Source organism: Eretmochelys imbricata, chromosome 2 (genome assembly GCF_965152235.1).
Source record: "Eretmochelys imbricata isolate rEreImb1 chromosome 2, rEreImb1.hap1, whole genome shotgun sequence".
NCBI classification, from domain to species: domain Eukaryota; kingdom Metazoa; phylum Chordata; order Testudines; family Cheloniidae; genus Eretmochelys; species Eretmochelys imbricata.
In genome coordinates this window covers 66051012-66075651 of record NC_135573.1, presented here as the reverse complement: position 1 = coordinate 66075651, position 24640 = coordinate 66051012, and the positions used below count along the sequence as shown (strand labels likewise).

Here is a 24640-nt window from a genome sequence, read left to right as displayed (position 1 = left end):
CACATGATAGAGAATCTATCACGTCTCATGACAAGCTCTTCCAGTAGCTAATTTCCCTCACGGTTAAAAAAATGGCATTTTATGTCCAGCTTCAAATGTTCTGATTTCAGCTTCCACTGCATGTTGTTATGAACCCTTTGGCTCTGCCTGCTGTGGGCATACCATACTACTGTCCATAGCTATCCTAACTAGTCTTCTGGCCAACAGCCTGGAAAATGCTGGTGTTCTAAGGGTTACTAGATTACAATTGTTCTTTGCATACAAAATTCACATCTGTTCTGACAACTTATTTCAGCCTGATGCAACTTGAAAAGGTCGAGATTAATCCCAGCAAATCAGAGTTCTATTGGAAAGGCCAAATCAACTTTAATTGTAACACATTGGTATTGATATTGGCATTTAGCTGCAGTGGAATAGTATTTTTTCCATTGGCCTTATTTGTTTGATTCTGGGCTATCAGTTATCATCTATAACAAAAGCTAAACTGCCTTTTCAGTGACATCAACCCCCCCCCCCAACCTATATTTTTCCTTTTACAGGTTTCCACTGACCCAAGCTATACTATGTGTATGTTTTATGACTTTTGTTTATCAGCAGGCTGGGAAAGAATTGTAGATGAAAACCTTGGCTCATTTTATAAAGATTAATGGTGTTGTCTATACTTTTACACATCATACTACTGTGTTGTCTTTAATCCACGATGGCCCACAGTGCATGAGCAAAAGCCTGAGGAAGCATTAATTTTGGAATTGTGTCTTTTATAAACCTTTGATCACAGTTTCTGGCAGTTTTAAAAACTCTTTGCATGTAACAGTTGCAAACTGTGGTTTGTCTGTGTTCATGGGGTGACTAACAGCATTACCCACTCTCTGCATGTGGGTCATGTTCTTCTAGCACCTTTCTAACCACCTACTGGCTTCCGGTATCTGTTATCAGCTCAGCCATCAGCCATAAACTGACATTTCAGCTTTCCCCTCCCACAAAAAAGTGACAGGAGGGGCAAAAGAGACAGAGAGCGAGAGAGAAAAAGAGAGACTCATTTGGCAATACTTTGCTCTTGCTATTTGGCCTGGAGAAAGCTTCTCAGAGTGGTATAAGATTGTTTAGTAACAGCTGGCACGCACCCGGGTGTGAGTCTGATGTTCAGATCTGACAGGCACTTACAGGAATGTTGCCAGATACAGCTGTTTAAAAGCCTTAATAAACAGCAAGTCAATACTAATCTTTGCCAAATTAATCTTTTCCTTGACAGCCCATCAGAGCAATTATGCTCAGGCTCATTGTAAACACACAACTGTCAGCACGCGAGGTTCTGATCTGCAGTATACTGTAGATTTGTGAGCAGAGCCCTTTCTCAGAACAGGAAGCTTTTTTTCCTATTTTATTTTTCTAGCTACCTATGTTTTTCCTTGCATTGGATTAGTGGGAATGAGATTTGCCTTATAAAGTTTCTTTCCCAGCAAACCCTTGATAGACTGTGAAATGTTGACTGTTGTAGGATCCATGTGGCTGTACATTTACTGGTAGGTTTCTTTAAGTAGGCAGGTACCGTGACAGATTCTGAAATGTTCCAAGTTACCATTCTTACTTGTCCCCTCATCCTGGCCAGGTCTGTTTTCAATGGCAACTGATTGCCTTTTACAAGTCATCAGAATGGAAATGGTTGTTAATTAGCTTTAATGGAAGAAATGATCTCTGTCAGTGACTGTTATTTTGATATCAAAGTTGGATGCCTTTGCCATGTTTGTACTATTTATCTTAGTTCTATTTTTTTAATTGATAGGTTGTTTTTGTTCCTGTATTCTTTATCTGTCACTTGGCTCTACACGAGCTGAGTCTATGGAATAAGAACTACATTTGAATTGTGATTTATTGTGCTGCTGGCTAATAGAAAACTAAACAAAGCAAACGTGACTTTGGAAAGGAGGGCAAATTCTGTAATATGGGAGTGTCGATACAAAGCAAGGGCTGCATTCTTTGAGGTGCTGAGTGCATCCTGCCAGTTGCTGAGAGCCCTCCCCTCCCAATAACTTCAGGGACTCAGCAGCATGAGGGATACAAGTTTTATGTTTTCTTCTATTGCCAGAAGAGTCAAAGAGACTAAATAAACCAAATACATCCGATGAAGGGAGCTGTAGCTCACGAAAGCTTATGCTCAAATAAATTTGTTAGTCTCTAAGGTGCCACAAGTACTCCTTTTCTTTGTGTGTGTGTGTGAAGTACTCCTTTGTGTGTGTGTGTGTGTGTGTAATGTATTAAAAAGGAGGTCGAGTTTTAGGTTGATTGGTGTGTTCCATGCAGCTACTTCTTGCTATCACTCTTCACTATGTCAGCCACCTCACTGGCATTGTGCCCTGTTCCCTCAGAGCATGTGAATGGCACTCCATGGGGTTGGGATGTGTATGGGAGGGGCGAGGATTAAGCAGATAGGGCCAGGCAGTTGGTAGCCCAGCACTGGATAAGGGCTGGTTGATATGCATTGTCCCCTCACCAGCTCTGCAGTGATTCTGTAGGAAAGATAAGCCTGGTGCTGTTTTACCTTCCCAGAGAAGGCCCCTTCTGTTGGAGTCAGCAAATGGGAGGTGGGGGTTGCACTGGGGCATGAATACACAAGCCCCACTGTAGATGGCCCTGGCCCCTTATGCATCCAGCCAGACCTGCTGGCTTTGGAAAAATGAGCGGGGAGAAACTCTACAGTGGGTTCCTAACAGCGTTTCCCTCTCCTCCCATGGGATTTACTGTGGGAGGTGGCAATCAGGCCTATTATTTGTTAAAACCCCCATTGATTTCAATGAGAGCAGGACTGGGACCCTAGTGGGTAGTGTGTCTCCAGGATTTATTGGGCAATTGCAAGTGGTGAATTCCGAAGGTTTTCCTTCTGGGAGCTCTTCCATACCTTGGGGACAATCCAGCAGGTTTCTGATCTTATGGAGCTCATGTGTTACTATCATCCTGGCCAGGTCTGTTTTCAGTAACAACTTACTGCCTTTTACAAGTCATCAGAATGGAAATGGTTGTTAATTAGCTTTAATGGAAGAAATGATCTCTGTCAGTGTCTGTTATTTTGATATCAAACTTGGACGCTTCTGCCCGGTTTGCATTATTTATCTTAGTTGTATTTTTTTAATTGATAGGTGGTTTTTATTCCTGTATTCTTCACCTGTCACTTGGCTCTACACGTGTGCCTTAGCTGAGCATTCTTGAGCTGGAGGAAAGGTTGCAACACCATAGACTTCCATAGAGTTTCACCTGCTGCAACGGCTGATTTTGACCCTGGGCCTCCATCTTCTGGATGCCTGCTGTTGACCCTTTATATCTGCTAATATTCAGTTGGAAAACTACCAGGTAACTCCTTGCAGGTAGTAATCAGCCATTGCTTCTTCTGAGATCAGCCATGAAAAGCTGCCATTGTAGCTTCAATGCTAGATCTTTCCGCTGGAACTAAGGCCAGATGGGCACAGGGATGTTACATCGATTCAGTTTGTTCACTCTAAGTGCAGTGATTTAACTATATTGGATTGAAATGCATCGACACAGCTTTGTTATGTTGGTTTAAGGTATGTTTGTTGCTAACCAGTGCATCCACACAGTTCTGTGCTCCTTCGAATTAACTGCTCAGTATTTTGAGCAGATTTCCCATAGTGCAATGTTCTACCACTCAGCTCTATGATTTGTGATTTTTCTTGTGGTGCATTGTGGGATGGACATCTATCAGAAACTAAAAGAATTCTGGCTCTGAGAGTTCATATTAAAACTCCCATGATTCCTCTCCTGGCATCCACTAATACATGTTCAGTCCCAGTTCTTCTCCAGATGGGATGAACACATAGCTCTCCAAAGAGGGCAATCTAGGCCAGAACTTCTAAAGATGTCCACTTGAAGGCTTGTGCGGCATGGTTGCTATAATAGGTATGTGAACTCACTACTACCTGGTACTGAAAAAAGGCACTTTCGGCTGCCTGCCAGCATTTCAACAGAAAAGTGACATCTGGTCAAAATGACCCTGGAGCAGTGCAGGGCACACAAGGACAGGTTGACCTGCACGTGAAGCGATGCAACATGGGAGAGTAGTTGGGAGTCAGAGGCAGAGGCAGTTAGAAGTGTGTCCACATGAACCTTAAAATGAACACACTCATGACACAACGGATTCACTCCTGTTCTTAGGAAGATTACTTATTGCAACCTAAGAGGCCAAATAAATTGGTTTAAAAACAGGTTGCATGTGGACTCAAGGCATTTCCAGGTGAATGCCATGTAGACAAGATTAAACACTGCTGCTCTTTCTGAAGGCCAGGCCCTACCACAGTTTCAGGCACAGAATTCCCACTGAAGTTAATGTGAACCAGTAATGTGCTTGAAGTTAAACATGGGCTTAACTGTTTTGCTGGATTGGGGCCAGAGTGCTCAGCATGTCATAGGTTCAAGCTCTTAAAGACTAAGACCAAGTAGCGGTGATTTCATACAGAATAAGTATTTTATTCATGATGCATTTTTATTTACATTAATTTTTGCTTGTATTTTGAATTCTGCTTGGATATTGTAATTAACAGCTTTTACACCTTGTCTGCACAGCTGCTCTAAAAAGATTAAGGTAACACAGATCTTTCTCATACAAGAAAAAATCTGCCTGTCAAAGTTATAGCTGACTTTTCCTGTCCCAATAATTATCTTCTCATTTTAGAACTGATGAGAGTGGAAAATGTAGTTTATTATAATATAATAAATAGAAGACATTGGGTAATTAGCAGTGCTGGTATATTTCTAAAGTACTAAATAGACAAACAATAAACTGTGAACTTAATCACGAGTTCTTATACAGTTTTCAAGACAGGAAAATTAGAGCTCTCAGCTACAGTCATTTGAGTAATCACATCTGATCTGCATTATTTATTAGTTATTACATGCTCAAGTGATTCAGGTTGTACATTGCCTAAAATCATTCCAAAACAAGCATACTGTACCTTTTGTTTTTTAAAAATGTTGACTGGATTACACAATATATATTGAATCAGAACTGTCATTTTTATTTCACATAGGAAATACAAATCAGTGGTATTCATCATCAGTTGGACAGGCATCCCAGTTGACATCCCCCAGTAACAGGTTTCCCCAGCTATCCCTGATTTAAAACCTTGAGAATGTTCTATTTTGGCTTTCTTACTCCTTATCCTACTGCCTTGTTACTCACCTGGCATTTTAGGAAGTATTTGTGATACCCTCCTCAAGCTCAGAGCAAAGTCACTCATCTCTTATTACAACACTTATTGCATTCATGATAAAATGAAGCTGAAGCATGTTTGTTAACTTTTCCAGTTTATTTATTTTTATTTCATTTGACTGATTAACCAAAACTGATTAAGCTCCAAGAGGCAGCATTTAACAGACGGTGCTTTTCCGTTTATTTAGCCTTGTTGGCTTATGAGTTCACTTTGGGCATCTCCCTGTTACAATGCATTAAAAAGGGAAGTACTTAAAATATCTTTTTTTTTTTCCATTTTCCACCAGCCAAAGAAATGCAGAAATAAATGCTGGGTACTTTCAGAAAAAGCAGGTTTGCCTTGATTCATGTCATTGAAAAACTAAATAAAATATTCACATCAGTTGTGAATAATTTTTTGCCAGCAAAAGTTAACACAAAGAAACCTCTTTAAAATGCTAACAAGTTTACTTACAAACACCTATATTTATTATTTCATAAATAGGCGCAACAGTTTCCATTAAAAAAAAGATTAAATACAGACACAGTATGAAGAAACAATAATACATAGCCATATGTAAAGATTATAATTTAGCTGTCTCCAATCTGTTTCTGCATCTAATAAAATATCAGGTAAGCATTTGGCAGTTTTATACATAAAAGGATTTAAATGATGTTTACTAACCATGACACGTAAAGTGATTTTTTTTAAAAAAAGCATTTTTAGGCAGTATAAAATAAATGTGTTTGTGCTCTTTCCCAAGACTAGGTTTTTTCACCCTTTTATCTATTTAATGAGACAAATCCAATATTTTTAATTAACCTCATTTGGGAATACTATTTTTTCCAAATACTTTGAAAATATAGAACTATTAGTCAGTTGCTTAAAAATGAAGTAAAAATATGAATGTTTGCCAATTTAACCCCTATTGTGAGCCAGTTTCAATTACAATTAGCTACAAAAACATTCACATTTTATACTCTAGGAGAGTGTAACATAGATGCTATTTACAAACTTGCTATGACTGCTACATCAAGCCATTTAAAAAGTCTTTAGTAGTTTCATATAAACACCCATTATGAAAACCAATGGAAAATCCAGGACTTTTATCTACAGTTGCTAAGGCAGTTACTAGCGCAGCACTTCACAGCAAAAACCAACATAAAATCTGAGTAGTCCAATTTTCCTTCAGGAAAGAAGGAAAGCAATGTCCGTTAAAGGATCTCTGAGGAAAAAAATAAAATAAAATAAAAAAGAAAGAAAGAAGCAAGACTATTTTTTTCCAGAGTGTGTGACCCACAAGCTCAAATAGTCCTAAGTGCTTAGCAACTTGTATTTTCTAATAAAATGCAGAACTGCCTTGACTGCATAAAGCAATCCATGATGAAAAGACTTCCCTGCAATCCTCAATGGAAAGGAGAGGTTTTCCAGATTTTCAGGTAAGGTACAGTGCTTTGTCCCTCTGCATGCCCCTGTTCAAAAAGAAATAGAGCAAACACTTTTTAAACCTGTCAAATTTTTATTAGTCCTACCATCTCACAAGAAAGAAACTTGTCATATTTGGGGCGTCGCGAGTTCGAGCCTCCCACTGAAGTACTGGTTGCACTGCTCTAATAAAAATAATAAAAATACTAACCATCGTTTGTACCTCCAGAGCACGACTGGAGAATCTCCAAGTGCACTACCTATCTGACTGAAATAACCTGTCAACACCCAGTGAGGCAGGGAAATGTTATGATCCCCATTTTTCAGATAAGGAAACTGAGGTGCAGAAAGATGAAGTGACTTGTTCAAGATAACACAGGAAGGTTGTGCTAGACCCAAACACAGAACTATTGTTTCCTGGCTCCCAAGGGGGCCGTCACCCAAGGTCTTCTCTGTACATAGATCTCCACCTTCTTGTACAGCAGTGTGTATGATGTGAAGAGGGGCTGTTAGCGGCCTCGGTGCGGGGGAGGCATGCCAGAGGCTGGGAAGGGGAAGGCTAGGGTCTGAGTATATTAGGCACAGTAACTACCTGCTGAAGACTGATTGGGAATCCATACAAAAGGTAAGATAGCTATTAGCAATACTTCTCCTTGAATTGCCACCTTCCACCCCTCCCCATCCCACAGCAGGGATTCCTGAAGTAGCCTGAGGAGTCTGTCATCATGGCTCCATTGGATTGTGCTGCATGAGGAGAGGGTCTGAAGGGGCACCATGGTGGAGGTATAGAACTTCTGTGCGGATGACAGTGCGGGTATGTCTACACAGCAAAGAAAAACCCGCATCTGTCCCAAGCCAGCTGACTCAGGCTGGGGCTGCGGGGCTGTTTCATCGCTGTGTAGACTTCCAGGTTTGGGCTGGAGCCCGAGCTCTGGATCCCTCCCACCCCTCACGGTCCTATAGCCTGGACTCCAGTCCAAGCCCAGAAGGCAACACAGCAATGAAACAGCCCTGCAAACCGAGCCCAGCGAGCCCGAGTCGGGTGGCTGTGCAGACACACTCTGTATCTCTGTTGAATCCCCTGAGATTCAATCTTTTCTGTTCTTATACCAGGCCCACCACTGTAATATCTGAGCATCATGGCACTTGTTCCAATGGGGGAAAAATTCTACCCAGTGATGGAAGAATCTGTAAGAAAATTCTATGAGGGGAGACTTTTGACATTGCCCTCTTAGCACAGCCCTGGTCAAGCAGGAACGAGTGGTCTGGCCCTCCCAATCTTATCCTTTAATGATCAAATTGCAGTTCTCTGCCAGATTAAAGTTTCCCAGAAGTAAAATGCACTTAACTGAAGCAATCTTTAATACTGTACGTGTTGCTTTCATATAGTAATTCAAATACTGAATAAACACAGCAGCAATACAGATGCCCTTCCAAAAAAAAAACAAAACCCAGTAGAGAAACAGGCAACAGAGCTATTTCCCACCCCCTGCCAGACATTTGTGTCATAAAGGTTGCTCAACACCAGGTGGCATTCATTGGCTGCTTACCCATTACTGCAGTAGTCATTATTCCAGTCCACAGTCTGTGCTGGAGGATTTCTGCACCCTGAACGAACATACTCCATTGCTTGGGTAACAACTTGTGCAGCTGTAGATGTAGGGTTGATGATATTCTGATAATCAGGCTGAAGAGTAAATCCCTATAAGAAAAAGTACACTGTACAATAAACCAGGCAGTAATTTAGGTGCAAAAATCTTTTAAAAGTAGCATGTCCCTTTCCTTGTATTTATACGCAGAATTGGCAAACTTGAAACAGGCAGAGAACATGTGTGGGTGTTTTTATTTTTTAAAAACCTTTCCTTGATTTTGGAAACAAACAAAACAAAACACATCAAACTGTTAGATAACACACAGTTATAATATGGTACGAAGAGCCATGGAACAGAAACAATTTAAAGCTAAGAGGACAACTCAATCAACTAGGGGGGAGGGGGAGTCTGTTTGCTTCTTAGAGTTTGCATTTTGATTAAACTAAGGATACACTAGTAGTTAATTCCCAGAATATGCAACAGAATCTTTTTGAAGGATGCAGGCAGCAGGTGGCTGAGTGTTTTATTAGACTACACCTATTCACATATTGTTCTCTAAACCCTTTTTCTTCGTTCAGTCACAAAGGGACCATCTGCTTCTTCTTTTATTTGTACTTCTTTCTCAACTAAACAAAAATTCAACCAAAGCTTTTTAACAGTTGGGGGACTAACATAGTGAAAGCTGTTTGAAACTAAGGAGAGGAGAAAACCGACAGAGGATGGAAAGAAATGTATATTTTAAAAAAAATGAAATAGTAATTCAGAAGTGATAAAGGTTTTTGGCATATTCTTTCAATATAGTAGCATGTTTAAATGCTGTCTTTCAAAACTAGCAGAGTTGTTAGAATTTCAAGGGCACCAGGTATTGATTTACTATACCAAGTTTATCCTAAGTAAACATAAAGAATGTTTCCATAAGGTTAGAAGTACTTCATAGTTTAGAACATATGAATGCAGTAAGAAACCAATCAGTGGTTGCTGGAAAAAAATGGAGATCAAACTCAGTGCTGGAGCAAGTAGGTATAATTCCCTTTGTAGTCAATAGAAGGTGCACTGCTAAAGCAAAGGCTGAACTTGGTCTAACACATTTAGTTTGAAAATCCACTCTTTCTGGCCAGAGTTCATATATGGCATACTTGTGACTAAATGCATGACTTTTCAGTTTTATTTGTTCGTTTAAGTGGTTTGTATGTGGTTGCTTTATATACACTTTGTAGTAGGAGAGGCTGCTAGGGAGATTTATTTCCTGTTTCTGGTTTAATAACTGAGCCATGTTGTCTTTTTCATAAAAGAAAAGAAAGAAAGAAAAAGTATTTTTAGTTTCTGTTAGGCCCCGAGGAATGAGCCTCCTTTAAAAACAAAATGTCACCTCCCTCTTCTAATCACTCCACTGGCTCCCCATTTTTCACTGCATTATTTTCAAGTTTCTTATTCTTACCTTCAAAGCCCTTCAGAGCTCTGTCCCCCCCATGTATCTGCTGTTGTGTCTTATCACGTCCACCCATCACTCCATTGAAAATGCTAGCCTTGATCACCAACTTATCCACTTCTCCTACAACCTTCTTCAGACCTTCTTCCACACTGCCTCCTATGCATAGTATGCCCTTCATGAATTGATTCATAAGGTCAGTACCCTTTTCTCTTTCAGATCCTTCCAGAAGACCCACTTCTTCTGTGAGGGATGCCTGCAAGAAACTGGCCAACTAATGGTGGATAGGTTGAGGGATAATGGGGTATAGCTGATGTGTAACATATATATGGTTGTTTACAAAAGATATACACATTTTTTGTTGTTACTCTCTCACCCTCGTTATGTAAGTTGCTTGTCTTCTTAGGCCCTAATCCTGCAAGACAAACTGTATGGGCCAACCCTCATTCCATTGTGGAGTCCTAGGCTGAAAGTTCTTCAGTTGTATGGACGCTGTCTTCCTGAATGTGAATTGTGTTAACCTAGTGGAGGCACTACTGGAACACAAATAATGCTTCATAATAACAAACAATTCTGTGCTCTTTAATTGAGCAAAACTCTCATTGACTTTGATCAGAGTTTTGCTTGATTGAAGACCATAGAATTGGGTCTTGTAATATTATTATCATAATTTGTATAAAAAACACTAGTCTTGGGGCCATATCTAATTCAGTTGCAAGAGGAAACTATATAAAAGAGCATATTCTCGGGCATTTAGAATTACCTTTATACCTTGAAGGTACATCCTCCTTAGTGATCTATTTCCAGTCTTTATGAAGCAAACATATACACAGGACCATCCAATAGTGTTGGTAGCTCTAACCACCTGTTTTAGAGAAGCATGGAGCTGAACAGGCATAGAGAGTCAAATATACTTTCTATTTAAGACAGATGGTTCCTCAAGGTCAGAGGCAGAGAACAGCAATACAACACTGTGAACACTTTGGCTAGACTAAGGACGAATAAACATCTTCAGAGACTGTTCTGTGTCGAAGGCACTGGCCTGGTACTGATTGGGCTCTAATTCCAGGCTCTGCCCCAGAGTTCCTATGTGACCTTGGACAAGTCACTTTGGCTCCAGTCCAGCAAAGTTTGTGCACATGAATAGTCTGACACAGGTGGTACTATTTGTGCTGAAATGTAAGCCTATGCTTAAGTGCTTTGCTGGATCAGAGCCTTAATCCTGCTATGCCTCAGTTCTCCCATCTGTAAAACAGGGGCAATAATTCTTCCTCTTCTGCAACCTTTGTTTGTCATGTCTATGCCGGGCTTCATTGAAGTTATCTGCTCTCCTCAAATTAACTCCTCTTGCGTCAGCCTACCTCAGGTGAACGTGCTCACAACAAACAACTCCAAAAGAAGCTCAAACAACAACACTCAAGCTGCACAGAGTGTTTGGATTACAGCACAGAGTCTCCAATGCATTTCTGTCCTCAGCATCAGCAGCCCTTGAGCTTTGACCCACATTCCCTGATGGGTCAGCTAGCTCAAGTTTAAAGGCCTATTTAACTGGAGCAAGAGAATTTTGTGTGTGGACCAGAGCTCGGTTATGGGCCCCACTTGAGTTATACCTCACGCTAATACTGCAGTGAAGACATGCCTTTAAATTGTAAGCTCTTCGGGGGCAGGGACTGTCTCTTATTCTGTATGTACAGCACCTGGCAAAATGGGGCACTGATCTTGGCTAAGGCTTTGTAGAGCTATTATAATACAAATGATAATTTACATTGTTGAGCACATATACACCAAAGCGAAAGATAATTTAAGAATCCCAGAACTACTCAAAATAAAGGGCCAATAAATGATGATCATATCCAAAATGTAAACAATAAATATTTCAGCCTTTTCATGTAAAGTAAGAACCCTAGAAATATATATCTGCATAACATAGGAAGACAGCCTCATATTAGGCCTGTAGTAAATATTTGTGCATTATTTATGGAAGTCCTTAACACACAATGATGAAATAAAAAGTGTTCAGAAAATGAGTGCTCAGAGGTCTAATTAAACAATGCTGAATGTTTTTCATTGTAATGCTCAAGAGAAAATCACCAACTGTTTTGCAACATGCCTAGAATTTTAAATTTCATTTTCTTGTGCCAGACTGAAATAAAAATAGGGAACTTGATAAAGATTAATTTGGTGTCAGAAGGGACATTTGCTCTTTAATTAGATTTCTGTAGCCTTAGCTGTTTTGTTGCACCACTACAGCAAGTCCTAAAAAGCCTGCAGCAGAACTAAACAGTGATCCTCATCTCCACACTTTACTGGGAACTAATTTCATTTCCTGCCTGTCTGGAGAGGCATTTTCAACAGGCATCAATGTTTTTGTCTTCACAACTGATTTATTCATCAATCTCAATGTGATTTTTTTTAAACCTTTAAATTACATCCAAATCCTAAAGCATCTGTTTATTACACAAGGAAATTGAAAATCTGTCTGTGTGATATCATACAAAGATTTTTCCTTAAGGTTATAAAGGAAGCTGACAGATATTAATGATTTTTTTTCTCTTGACCTCATTCGAAGACATAGTGTAACAAGAAGGGGAAGAAATCTGGACAAATACAGCAGGCCCATGAGTTTATTTTATAAAATATGTAGTAGAAAAAATGAGACTATTATTTCTGGCAGGCTAGGCAATCACATTGCAGTATACATTTATTTTCTTTAAAAAAACAACCACCAAAGGTATACGGAAATGAGCCGTTATTGAAAGAAAAACCCACAGTGTACATTAATCTTCTGCCTTTTTTCTATATATACTATATGGATTCCTGCATCCATGGGTATTAGACAGTAAAAGCCTTGTTTTAGCTGCCCCTGCATGTGTACAAAGGTGGGACAGAGGTAATAAAGAGCCTTCCTCCACTTTGTGCCCCGCTGCAGGACCAGTCACCATCAGGAGGCGGAGGAGGAAAGCACGTGCTAGATATGCTGGACTAATTCCAGTAGCTATGCTAGGCTAGCCTTCCCAGTGAGGTCAAGGAGTGGCTGGGAGACAACGAGACCATGTCCCCATCCTTCTCTGCACAAGCCAACAGAGTTCAGCAAGCTTGGGAGTGGGAAGTTAATGGGAGGGAGCACCAATGTGTACAGAGGGAGGGCGGGGGTGAATACCCTTTCAAACAGCAAACAGACTCCTACTTAAACATGGGTTTCCTCTGAACCTCAGAGGAATTTTGGTTGATTCAGCCAGAATTCTTCACAATGCTCAAGTGAAGCCAATGGCTTAAAGCTGATATCTGATCCACGGGACACAAGTAATTTTTCTGATTATGGGCCAAATGTTGCCCTCCCTAAATAAGTGAAAAACCCTATGAGCTTCATTGGGAGTTTTCTCTGTAACGACTGCAGAATTTGTTCCAGCAGGCCAAATTTTACTCTTAGAACTGACAGTCTCAGTAGTCTCATGGATCAGCCCCTCCCCCTCCCCCTCTCCTGCCCACTGGTGGGCCTGCCGATCAGCGACTCCCCCTCCCTCCAAGTGCCTCCCACTCACTGCGATCAGCTGTTCAGCAGTTTGCAGGAGGTGTTGGGGGGTGGGGGAGGAGCAGGGGCTGGAAGAGGCAGGGGGAGGGGGAACAGGGTGGGGCGGGAGTGGGAAAAGGCGGGGCGGGAGGATGGGCACAGGAAGAGGCGGAGCAGGGGTGGAATGGGGGCAGGGCCTGGGGCAGAGTGGGGCTCAAGCACCCCCCCGGGAACTGGTCAAGTCAGTGCCTCTGTAATCATGATATGATAGTGAAAAACCAGCAGTGTTTCTGTAAAAGGAAAATCATGCCTCTCTAATCTACTAGAATTCTTTGAGTATGTCAACAGCTGATAAAGGAGAATGTGTTAAATAATGTATTTGTACTTTGAATAAACCTTTGACAAAGTTCCTCACCAGAAAGAATAAGGAAACTCTGGCAAGTCATGGGGTGAGAAGTAAAGCACTGTCAAAGAACAAAAGTTAAGAGTAGGAATAAATGGTCAAGTTTCAAACAGCAAAATGTTACCAAAGGAGCACCTCCAGGATCTGCACTATGATTAGTGTTGTTTAATATATTTATTAATAATCTGGAAAAAAGGAGTGAAGTATGAGGTGGTCTGCTTTGCAGATGAGAACAATTATTTAGGTTAGTCAAGACTAGAGAAGACTGTGAAGAACTTCTAAGAGATCTATCAGTGCTTGATGTACAGGCAATGTGGTAATAGATGAAATTCACTTTGACCTATGCAAGTTACAAGACATTAGAAGGGATCATTTGAATTACTTGTACATATTAATGGGTTCTAAATTAACTGGAACCGCTCAGGAAAAAAACCTGACCATCCGTATGGACAGCTGAATGTAAACACATGTTCACTCTGCAGTGTTGTGGTGAAAAAAGCAAAAAATAAATAAAAAATGTTAGGATGTATGAAGACTGGGATAGAAAATACTGAAAATATTATAGTCATTCCTACATCAATGGCATGGTCTCACCTGGATTACTGTGTTCAGTTCTAGTCACCCCATCCCAACTATGATATAGCAGAAATAAAATGGCTTTAGGGAAGCACAATGAAAATAATCAGGGCAATAAAACAGCTCTATATGAGGAGAAACTGAAAAGGCTGGGACTATTTAGTTCAGAGTGAAGATGAATAAGAGGAGGTAGAACAATAATGGACGCTATACAGGAGTTAACTCAGGCAGAGCTATTCACTCACTCATAATATTAGAATGAGAGAACTTTCAATGAAATGCAAATACAACAAATTAAAAATTGATAAAGGATTTTGTTTTTCCAATAGTGCAAAACAAACCCATGGAATGCTTTTGTACAAGATATCGTTGCAACTAAGAGTTTAAAATAAATACATAAATAAAAAGCAGATATTTTTGTATGGATAATGAGAGCACGCACAGTTGTATTAGGTAGGATAAAAACATTAAGCATATCAACTTCCAGTGTTTCATGTCAAAAAGCCAACCACTAATTCTAGGGCATTAGGAAAATATTTTCCTTATGGGCAGGTAATTCCACAATATTCCACTGTGAGGTTACTCTTAAATTCCTCGGAAGCATCTATTACTAGTCATTGTCAGAGACAAGACAGTGGACTGGATACCACTGGTCTGATCTGGTATGGCAATCCTTATGTTTCTAGTACAGCTACAGATCAACAATTTTTAATGATACATTTATTTTTAAACAATTGTATTCTTTTAAATTAATTTAAAATTATTTTAAAAGAATCAAATTTGTAAATATAGTAAATTAATTATGTAATTAAACTATATTTAACGTTCTGTACGACAAGTTGTCTATCTGTTCTTAACAATGTACTTAAACATATAAATGAATATTAAACAAACATTACAAAATAAAGTCCACTGTATAGACTTTGCAGAGTCTCAGGCAGTTTGTAGCCTTCACATACAAAATGGCACCATAAGATGTATGGACTCAACCCCACCCGTGCTTCATGATATTTAGAGGGGAAATGTAGCCATTTTCCTAAGATCAGCAGCACAGCCTTTCAACAGGTAATAAGTACCTGTCACCATAAATGAAACTCAGAAACCTCTCTGAAAATGCATGTTAGGAATCAGGCCTGCAGAAGAGCTAGTCTCTAGGCAACCCACAACAGCAGCTGGCCTGCCGCGGGTTGCCTGATTGGTTACACCACCAGATTGGCTGGAAGGACCAGCAGACTGACTCTTAAGTCAGCAAGCTGTAGCAGATCACTGGCTGCTCAATGCTCACACCCATCACTGTGAGGAGTGGGCTGACAGTGTGCCTTGATTCTCTGGAGACCATCAGCATTCTTGTGCACAACACCCCAGCCATATCAGTTTTACCTGGCATTGGAATCCATGCAAGTCCCCTAGACTCGCACACACTTCTCCAACGCACAGAAGTACCAGCGTTGGATATTAGGTCGATGCTTATATTGAAGGGATCCCAGCCATCTTGTTTTGATGTGTCCGGCACAGACTTGGGCAGTGCTGAGGCTGGAAAATACTTGGCTCCCAGCCCCAAAGAGCTGATCTATGCTGGTTTGGCCTTCCCCTCCCCTGGTAGTCCCCAGCACCCACGGGCCACAGTCGGCAGAGCAGGACCATCAAGCCAGTTTTTGATCTGCTCCAAATACATCTACTGATTCAGCTACCAGCAAGCCCCAAGATTCACCAAGAGGCTCTAGTTTACTTGTGGGCCGTGGGTAGCTATATGGACCTGAACTTTGCTGAGGTCTATGCAATTCCCACCATACACAAGAATTCTCCAGATCTGGTTGAGACTGCTGATTGGTCCCTTCTCTCCTTGGGAGACAAGACCTGCCAGTGATAGTTGTCACTCTCTGGGGTCATCAGGAATTTGGGCTAATCTGGGCCCCCCCATGCTCCAGCATCATAGGTTTGCCCTGGCTTACTATCCAATACCTCCAGATTCGCTGATGGAAGGAGACACTACTCTTTAGTTCTTGATATTGCTGGCAGTCCTGCCTCCCAGGGTCCAAGAACTGGACTGGTACGCTGTACATGTGACAATGAAAACCTCAGAGAGCAAGCCACCAGGACCCTAAGGGCCACTCACAGTTCTGCCTCAGCAGAGATCCTACATGAATACTGTGACTTCGTTAATGTTCTTCACAAGGGAAAGGCAGACATTCCGCCCCCGCATCAGAATTATGACTCCCTCAATTACCTCCAACCTGGAGCCGAGATCCCATCAAGTCAAATACATACGAGAACTTCAGACCCTCCCCATGTATTTGCAGGAGAACCTACAGAAGGGTTTCATCCATCCATCCACATCTCTAGCAAGTGCCCCGATCTTTTTTGCCAAGAAATATGGATAACTGATTGTGGCCTTATATCGATTATGGAGCCTCAACAAAGTGACCATATGAAACTGCTCACGGCTCCCCCTCATAAGCAAACTCAGACTGACTACATGCAGCTCACATTTTCATTAAGCTAGACCTGAACAGGCCTATAACCTGGTGTTTGTGTGCAAGGGAGACAAATGGAAGACTGCCTTTCACACTCAATATGGTCACTATGAATATTTGGTCATGCCGTTCAGCTCATGCAATGCTCCAGCAACTTTTCAACACTTTATGAACAATATATTTTAGGATATACCGGACCAATCTGCCATTACTTTCCTTGACAACTCTCATTTCTTCTGAGGACCAGGTTCTTCAGGACATGGGTGGTGTTCTTGAAAGACTATGCCAGAATCATCTATTTATCAAGTGGAAGAAACATGTATCTGACTGGGACATCCTTGAATTTCTTGGGTATATTATCTCATCCAACGGAATGGCAATGGAATCCCAGAAAGTGGCAGTCAGCATGGAGTGGGCGTCTCTGAAGGATGCACACAGAATCCAATACTTCTTGGCTTTCGTTAATTTCTACCGACGATTTATCCCAAGATTCTCTATGTTGGCTGCTCTGTTCACAGCCCTACTGCGGAAGGGAATGCAATTTGTATGATCCTCAGAAGTTCAGGCTCCTTTTGACAATCTGAAGCAGAGATTCATCAACAGCTCCCATTTGCATCCACCCAGACCCTGCCACACTGTTTATGGTGGAGGCAGATGCTTCAAACACTGCGCTAGGGACAGTTCTAGCCCAATCTGATGCTCCCAAAGAGTGGCTTCACCCATGCACATTTTACTCACAGAAACTCACTCCTGCTGAGGGGAATTATGACACCCTGGACAAATAACTGCTGGCCATCAAAATGGACTTCGAAGAATGGAGCCACCTTCTGGAGGAGGATAGATTCCTTGTCCAAGTTCTCACAGATCATAAAAACGTGGAATACCTTAAGATGGCCAGGCACCTGAAAATAGCAGCAGTCATGCTGGTCCCTCTTCTTCACACAATTCAAGTTTGTGGTCACCTACCATTCTGGGACAAACAGGAAGACAGATGCATTGTTGTTGAAGGATGAGAACTTTGAGCCTGGCAAAGAAACTAGGTCCACAATCCTCGAGCCCTCAAACTTCATTTCTTCCATCATAGCCTCCAATCTGATAACCTCTCTCCATTCATAGTTGCCATCCAAATCCATCAAGCCTTAGACCAAGAGCAGGACCAGACTTCTGCCGCATTCATGTTCCAGGACAGGATCTGGTAACATGAAGGATGCATATATGTACCTGAAGGGTCTACTCAGCTTTGAGTCCTACAACTCTGCCATGACGCTCCTGTGGAGGGCCGCTCTGGCTGTTCCAAGACGTAAGACCTAGTGTCTGGGAGCTTTTGGTGATGAGCAATGTGTGTCTTATTCCTTATGTAGTCTCCTGTGATATTTTGCACCCAGACCAAGACAACCTGTTCAAGACCACTGGGTCTCCTTCAAACCTTACCCACTCTGCCCCGGGTTTGGGCTATCATTCCATGGAATTACCACCCTCCCAAGGCCACACCACAATTCTAGTGGTGATCAACCGCTTAACCAAGATGGCACACTTTGTTGAATACCGGGCGCTTCCCTCTGCTCAGGAAACAGCCCACCTGTTTGTGAACAACATCTTTCATCTCCATGGCTTGCCTATTAGTATGGTATCTCTCCGGGGACCACAGTTTATTTCCTGCTTCTGGTGGGAATTCCCATGTCACCTGAGTATAAACATGGCCTAACCTCTATGGCCTAGCATGCAAGCAACAATGGTCAGGCTCAGGAAGACAATTAGATCCTAGAACAGAACCTATGCTACTTTTTAAACTATCATCAAGATGACTGGCTCTCTTTGATCCCTCATGCTGAGTTTATCTAAAATAATGCCACCAACACTTCCACAAAGCAGACCCTTCTTTACTAATTATGGTCTTCATCCTCGCATTCATCCACAGATCCCCTTGACATTGTTTGTGCCCATTGTCATTGAACTCACTGCCCACATCTAGTAGGTATACTAAGAACTCCAGAAGTAGTTAGAAGTCTCCAAGAAAACTTACAAATGGTATGTGAAGTGGTCCCACCAGCCAACACCTGGCTGGTAGGGGATAAGGTTTGGTTGTCCACTCAGAACCTGCGATCGATTCACCCCTCTGCAAAGCTAGACCATCAGTAACTAGGACCCTTCTAGATCACTAAACAGATTAACCCTGCTACATTTAGGATACAGCTACCAGATTCCCTCCAGTTCACCCCATCTACCACATCTTTCTTCAAAAACCCTTGGTCAAGAATCCCTTCCTATTTCATTCTACTCCCTACACCCCCGCCTATAACTATCCACATCCAAGAAGAATATGTTGTTCGGAATTTTCTAGAATTTCGCTGGGTCTGAGGAAAACTACTATATCTAATTCAATAATGCCTACTACAACCACTAGGTTAGACTGCCCATGTCCCAGGTGCCTGACAACACATTTGGTATCTTTGATAGAAAAGTCAGATTCCTTGAATGAGAAATATGGGTAAAGGATTCCCATTCCTATTTCAGGATATCATATTTTACACTGCTTTTTTAATTTTGTGGGGAGTAGGCAAAAAGGGTCACATAATTTTTTATCATATTGTATGTTATGTCAGGAAAGCGAAAGGTACAGTATAACACAGATCTACTTGTGGACTTCAGGATGCCTATTTTCTACAGTGTATGTTGTGCACCAGGCTAGAAATGGCACTGCACAACATATGTAATATGTCGTAGCAAGCAGCATTTGTTATAAGTGGCAGTTCTTTCACACTGTTGAAATACATACAGCATGCTACAAGAAGTGGTAGTCCCACTTTTTTCTTTCCTTCTGGGTAATGTTCAACATGATGTAATGGAAGCTACTCAAGTCACATTTTATTTAATATACTTCGTTATATGTAATTTTTGAATAATGCACCATGTAACAGTGTTTCGATTTATGTGATGATGATGATGATCATGGCATGGTGCCAATAACTAGATATGCTATTTAAAACCATCCAACTCCTGCATTGCACCTTCTATTAAGTATACTTGTATTATCCATTGAATAATCACGGCCAGATTTTTAAACCTGGATTCATAAATTGTGCCCACAAGCTTCGTGCACACAAGGCATTTGTATGAACAAATTGGGTATTTCAGAAACCTGAAAGGGCATAAAAAAAGAGCAGAAAACATTGAGCATGAAACTCAATGATGGGCCTGATTTTCTATTGCCCCGCACCTTGCCTAGCCATTTATAACAAGTGGGTGTAAAATACACCATTCTAACTTGGTAGGATTTTACACCCACTTTACAATGGTGCAAATGATTACAAAAGGTGCCATGGAAAATCAGGCTCAATTACATCTAAATCTTGACAGGTCTCAGAGAAGCAGCCGTGGTAGTCTGTATTTGCAAAAAGAACAGGAGGACTTGTGGCACCTTAGAGACAAACACATTTATTTGAGCATAAGCTTTCGTGAGCTACAGCTCACAGCTGTAGCTCACGAAAGCTTATGCTCAAATAAATTTGCTAGTCTCTAAGGTGCTGCAAGTCCTCCTTTACTTTTATCTAAATCGTGCGATCTCAAGATACACACCCCCTTATTCCCCTACCCAAAATTGTCAATTCTGGGCTATTTTTTAGAAAATAAAACTTTATTTACTGAGAGCCAGATCCTCTGTAAATTATTTAACGTCAGTGAAGTTACACTGCTTTACATCACTGGAGGATTGGGACCTGAAAGTCCATATCATGAGGTTTCCAGTATGTAGTGAGGCCATAATCAATCAGACTCCCACTGAAATTCAATGGGAATTTGTTAGAGCAGGGACTGAGTACAAAAATGAATAAAACTTTAATATGAACATCAGGAACTGGTCCCTTATTTCCAGTATCTTACTTTATAAACTGTGTCTTTAAATCAAAATTTTTGGAACCTTAACATTTCATCTGTTCATTAGGTTATTTTCTACCTCACAGGCTGATTTCACTGAGTAACAGTAATATTTTTTGTAAAAGAAACTCCCTTTCCTATGGGAGAGACGGAATTTTAATGTTCAGGAGCCAATCTTCAGGGGCACTTGGTTAACTTTACTCACATGAGTTGTCCTGGTGCAGCCCATGGAACTAGCCATATGAATAAAGTTGCTCACGTGCTCAAGTAGCTGCAGGACTGGGAGTTGGGACTTCAGTACTGGAATGCTGCAAAATTAAAGCTAAACCATGAATCAAAAAAACCTACATTCACTACTGGAAGACCAGTTTTACGGATTCAAACGAAACTGTTCCCCAAACAGCTTGAAAGCTCATGATTTAGAACTTACTTGCTGCATTGTAGGTGAATGTAAAGCAGACTGGACCTGCATTGGGAGTTGGTTTCCAATGGATTGCTGCATTGTAATTGGCTGGTGTTGCTGTATGTTGAGATGCTGGTGGAGAGGTGGGCTAATCTGAAGCGGTGGAGGTGGAGACACAGCCATGTTTGCTATGGAAACAGTCACTGGCATTTGGTTGTTGGGCTTGGGTGCGATATTCCTGGGGATATTAGCATGCATGGCAGTTATGTGTGGATTCATTCCAGGTTGTTGGTGATAATGGGAGCTTAGGTACAGTGCGGAATGAGCCTGTGTGGGCCCATGGAACACTGACTGTTTTGAATTAATCATCTGAGGCGGTTGGGACGCCTTAACATCAACAGGTTCACTGTAGCTCTGTTGAAAAAACAAAACAAACAAACAAACAATCTTTAGAGACGGATAAAAGCTGTTTTTCTGAGATCTATTTACTGCACAAACGAACCTCCGCATCGTTTCAGGCCTGAAATGTTTCAAAATACCTTAGTGTTCTGCAATAATAGTCTGAAGCACAGTGCAGCAGTAACTTTCCCGTAGAATACTGGAGAATTTTGTTCTATAACAAATACCCATGTTCTCTGCTCGTTATATGAAAAATTCCTTTATGACAGCACTCATTTCAGCAGCATACATCAGTCATGGAGATGCTACTTAAAATGTCCTTACAGTGGAGACTGGTTATTACTCTTAAATAAATAGAAATAAAGTTAACTCTTACACACCACACAGATTTTTCTTCACTCCTGTAAATACAGCCCCTCTGCTTCCTGACTTGACACTTTGATTTTGCAAAACTTGGAAGTGATGTTACTGACATGGTAAGCTACTCAGCAAATGAAAACATGGATCCAAATCTGCAAACCTTACTCACATAAGCAGTCATTACTTCTGTTATTAGTCCTCTTAAATTCAATAGGACCACTCATGTGAAGAAGGATTATTTGTGAGAGGTAATAAGGCAATAAGTGAATAGAGCACTGGACTGGGACTCAGGAGACTGGGTTCTGTTTCCATTCCTGGCTCTGCCAGTGACCTGCTGGGTGACCTTAGGCACTTCCCTGCTCAGTGCCTCAATTTGCACATCTGTAAAATGGGGACAATGATACTGACCTCATTAGTAAAGCGCTTTGATATCTATTGATGAAAGCACTAGATAAGAGGCAGGTATTATCATGAAGGGTGGCAGGACTGGGCACTATGGTTGTGTCACTGAATCAAACTAAAATTCCAGTGTATTTTTTAAATATTCTGTGTTAGGATTATATCCATGTCCACATCAACTGTGTTTTGTAGTTTCTGAGTTTGAAAATATTATAGGCATATTGAATAATTAATTTTTAAGCAGAACCCCCTCAATGAATCCAATGAAGGAGTTCTGCTTAAAAACTGATAGTACTATTTGGCCTATGTGTGATAACATGCAAACAAGAAAATTATCTCAATTGGCCCTGAATAATACAGCACCAAAATAAATTAACTTAGAAAATAAATAGACCTTTTCAAAATAATTGAGGAGTTTGTCTTGGTTTCTTGAAGCAGTTATTATTAAATATTTTCAATAATAAATAGTTCCAATGTTTATAAGTTGTTACTCTGAATTTCTATTAAATTTGTTCTGTTCCCCATGCACTCAGTTTCTTAGAACTTCCAATTGAGTTGTAAACTAGACGTGTTCAAGTAAATGCCAAAAAGAGTTAAAGATTAACCACCCAGTGCTTATGTGTGGGTACCTGAATAATAACTTAGCAGTTAAGGAAAGGTTGTACAGTATTTATAACGAGTGAAAGGTGAAACATGCTGGAAAAAATGGTAAATGTTCCTCTGGAAAAAGAAGTCACTGTGTCAAAACACAGGCTGGAAGACACATACATACCATTATCCTACCAATGCCATGTCATGTTTATTTAGTTTACAAGTCAAAATAAGTTTCATGTTACTTTCAGCATCAGCTGAGTCTGTGAAAGTCTATTTGTATGCTTTCTGATGTATGTGCCATTACCAACAATCAACTAATATGCACATTACAGAAACTGGTTCATTATCTGTGATGCTATACAATGAAAAAGATTATAACTTCATTTTCCCAAGCCAAGTTGCAGTACCGAGGCAGCAAAACTTATTTTCTCCAGTAAACTAAGGAAAATGAAATAAAAATGAAAAAGGAATGCAAATCTCTCTCTCTCTCTCTCTCCATGTACAATATGCACTACACACACCCACATATACAGATTAAGATACAGACAAATGCACACATATACAAAATGCAACATGATACCTCATAGCTTATGCAAAATCCTTCCCAGTTTTACCAACAGCACATACATAGCAGCAGGGCAGGATAGCAAAAGTAGTGAGGACTGGCTAACAGGCCTGTCAAAGCCTCATAGATCCAAAAGGCTCTGCTGACTGAAGGGCCTGGACAGGGCCCTCCTGGTGAATATACTGTGTTCCTCACATACTAGAAGGAGTAATGCTGTGTCTTTTTTGGAAAAACAATAAGGTCTTCTCAGGCTACATATTTTCCAGCCCTCTGTGTTGTCAGGATTTTTCCTTGATAGGGTGACCATATGTCCCATTTTGGCTGGGACAGACTTTTTTAAGCCCTGTCCCTGATGTCCTGACTTTTTTGGCAAAACTGGGCATTTGTCCTGTTTGCTTTTGCCAAATGAGTTGGCAAGAGCAAACAGGACAAATGCCCAGTTTTGAAAACAAAGTGGGGCGTATGTACGGAAGAATGTTGGGGTATGTGAGTGGCATCATTGTGGGGAGGGAGACAGGAGCCTGTCCCTCCAATCAGGGAGCAATGGGGTAACATGTGCTCACTCTGCAACCCAATTAGAGGGCAGTGCAGTCAAGGCCCTAATTCAAACTCTTCTCTGTCCAGGCCATGGAGCCGCAACTCGCGGGAACCAGGTCCTACCGGGCAACCCGACTGATAAATGCCTGACTGGGTTCCACAGCACTGGCTTGTGCTGAAGCACCGAGTGTGGCATGGTCCCCCACCCCCGCCACAGCCTCCCAAGCGGTCTCCACAGCTCCCACCCTGGCTTCATATCCTCGCCACCCATCGTCCTTCAGGGCTGGTCCCCGGAGCCCTTTCCAGGCCTCCCCGCAACCCAACCGGCTTCTTTCCCTCCCCAGTCTGCCTCCAGTTGCCTGCTTCTGCCACATCCTGGCAGAGATGCTATTTAGGTAGGGCAGTGGGGGACGCCTGCCTCACCTGAGTTTTGCACCGTTGTCCGGGAGTGACCTCCTCCTGGTCCCACATCGCTTGCTCCTCTCTCCCCTCCCCTCACTGGCTGGGAATCGCCCCCTCCAATAACAAAGTCTAAAATGGACCTGCATCCCAGCCTTCCCACACCTCCTCAGGGCTGCTCTCTGGAGTCTCCTCGATTCCCCCCCACTACCCAGAGCCTCCTTCCTGCCCCTCTGCTATCCCAACCCTCAAAGGGGCATCACACTGCTAACTGGATCATAATCCAATAGCTTCACCTCCTGGCCCTGAGCCCAAAAGTATTCACATTTGCACTCTCACATCCTGCTTTGCTGCCCAGATCCCAGCCCAACCCATTCCTCTCCCCCCCTCCTTGCTCCAATCTCTGCTACTTGCCTCAATTGCGGGTGCAGAGGAACATTTGCGGGGGTGCAGGGGACGAGCGGCGATGCCAGGTGGCTTGGGCCAGCCCCGTGTGTCCTGTT

The 24640-nt window shown here is 41.6% G+C and overlaps 1 protein-coding gene across 2 annotated transcripts in view; it reads right to left on the bottom strand.

The window, feature by feature from the left end:
- Window positions 1-4738: 4738 nt before the first annotated feature.
- The window catches only part of TOX (thymocyte selection associated high mobility group box), a 272534-nt gene continuing 252632 nt past the window's right edge, over window positions 4739-24640 (bottom strand). For both annotated transcript variants that reach the window (XM_077810228.1, XM_077810230.1), the window contains 3 exons: window positions 20912-21298; window positions 8174-8325; window positions 4739-6670 (listed from right to left, as the gene is read on the bottom strand). In XM_077810228.1, coding sequence (XP_077666354.1) covers window positions 6634-6670; window positions 8174-8325; window positions 20912-21298 — 576 coding nt within the window. In that variant the 3' untranslated portion in view covers window positions 4739-6633. The remainder of the gene's footprint in view (window positions 6671-8173; window positions 8326-20911; window positions 21299-24640) is intronic.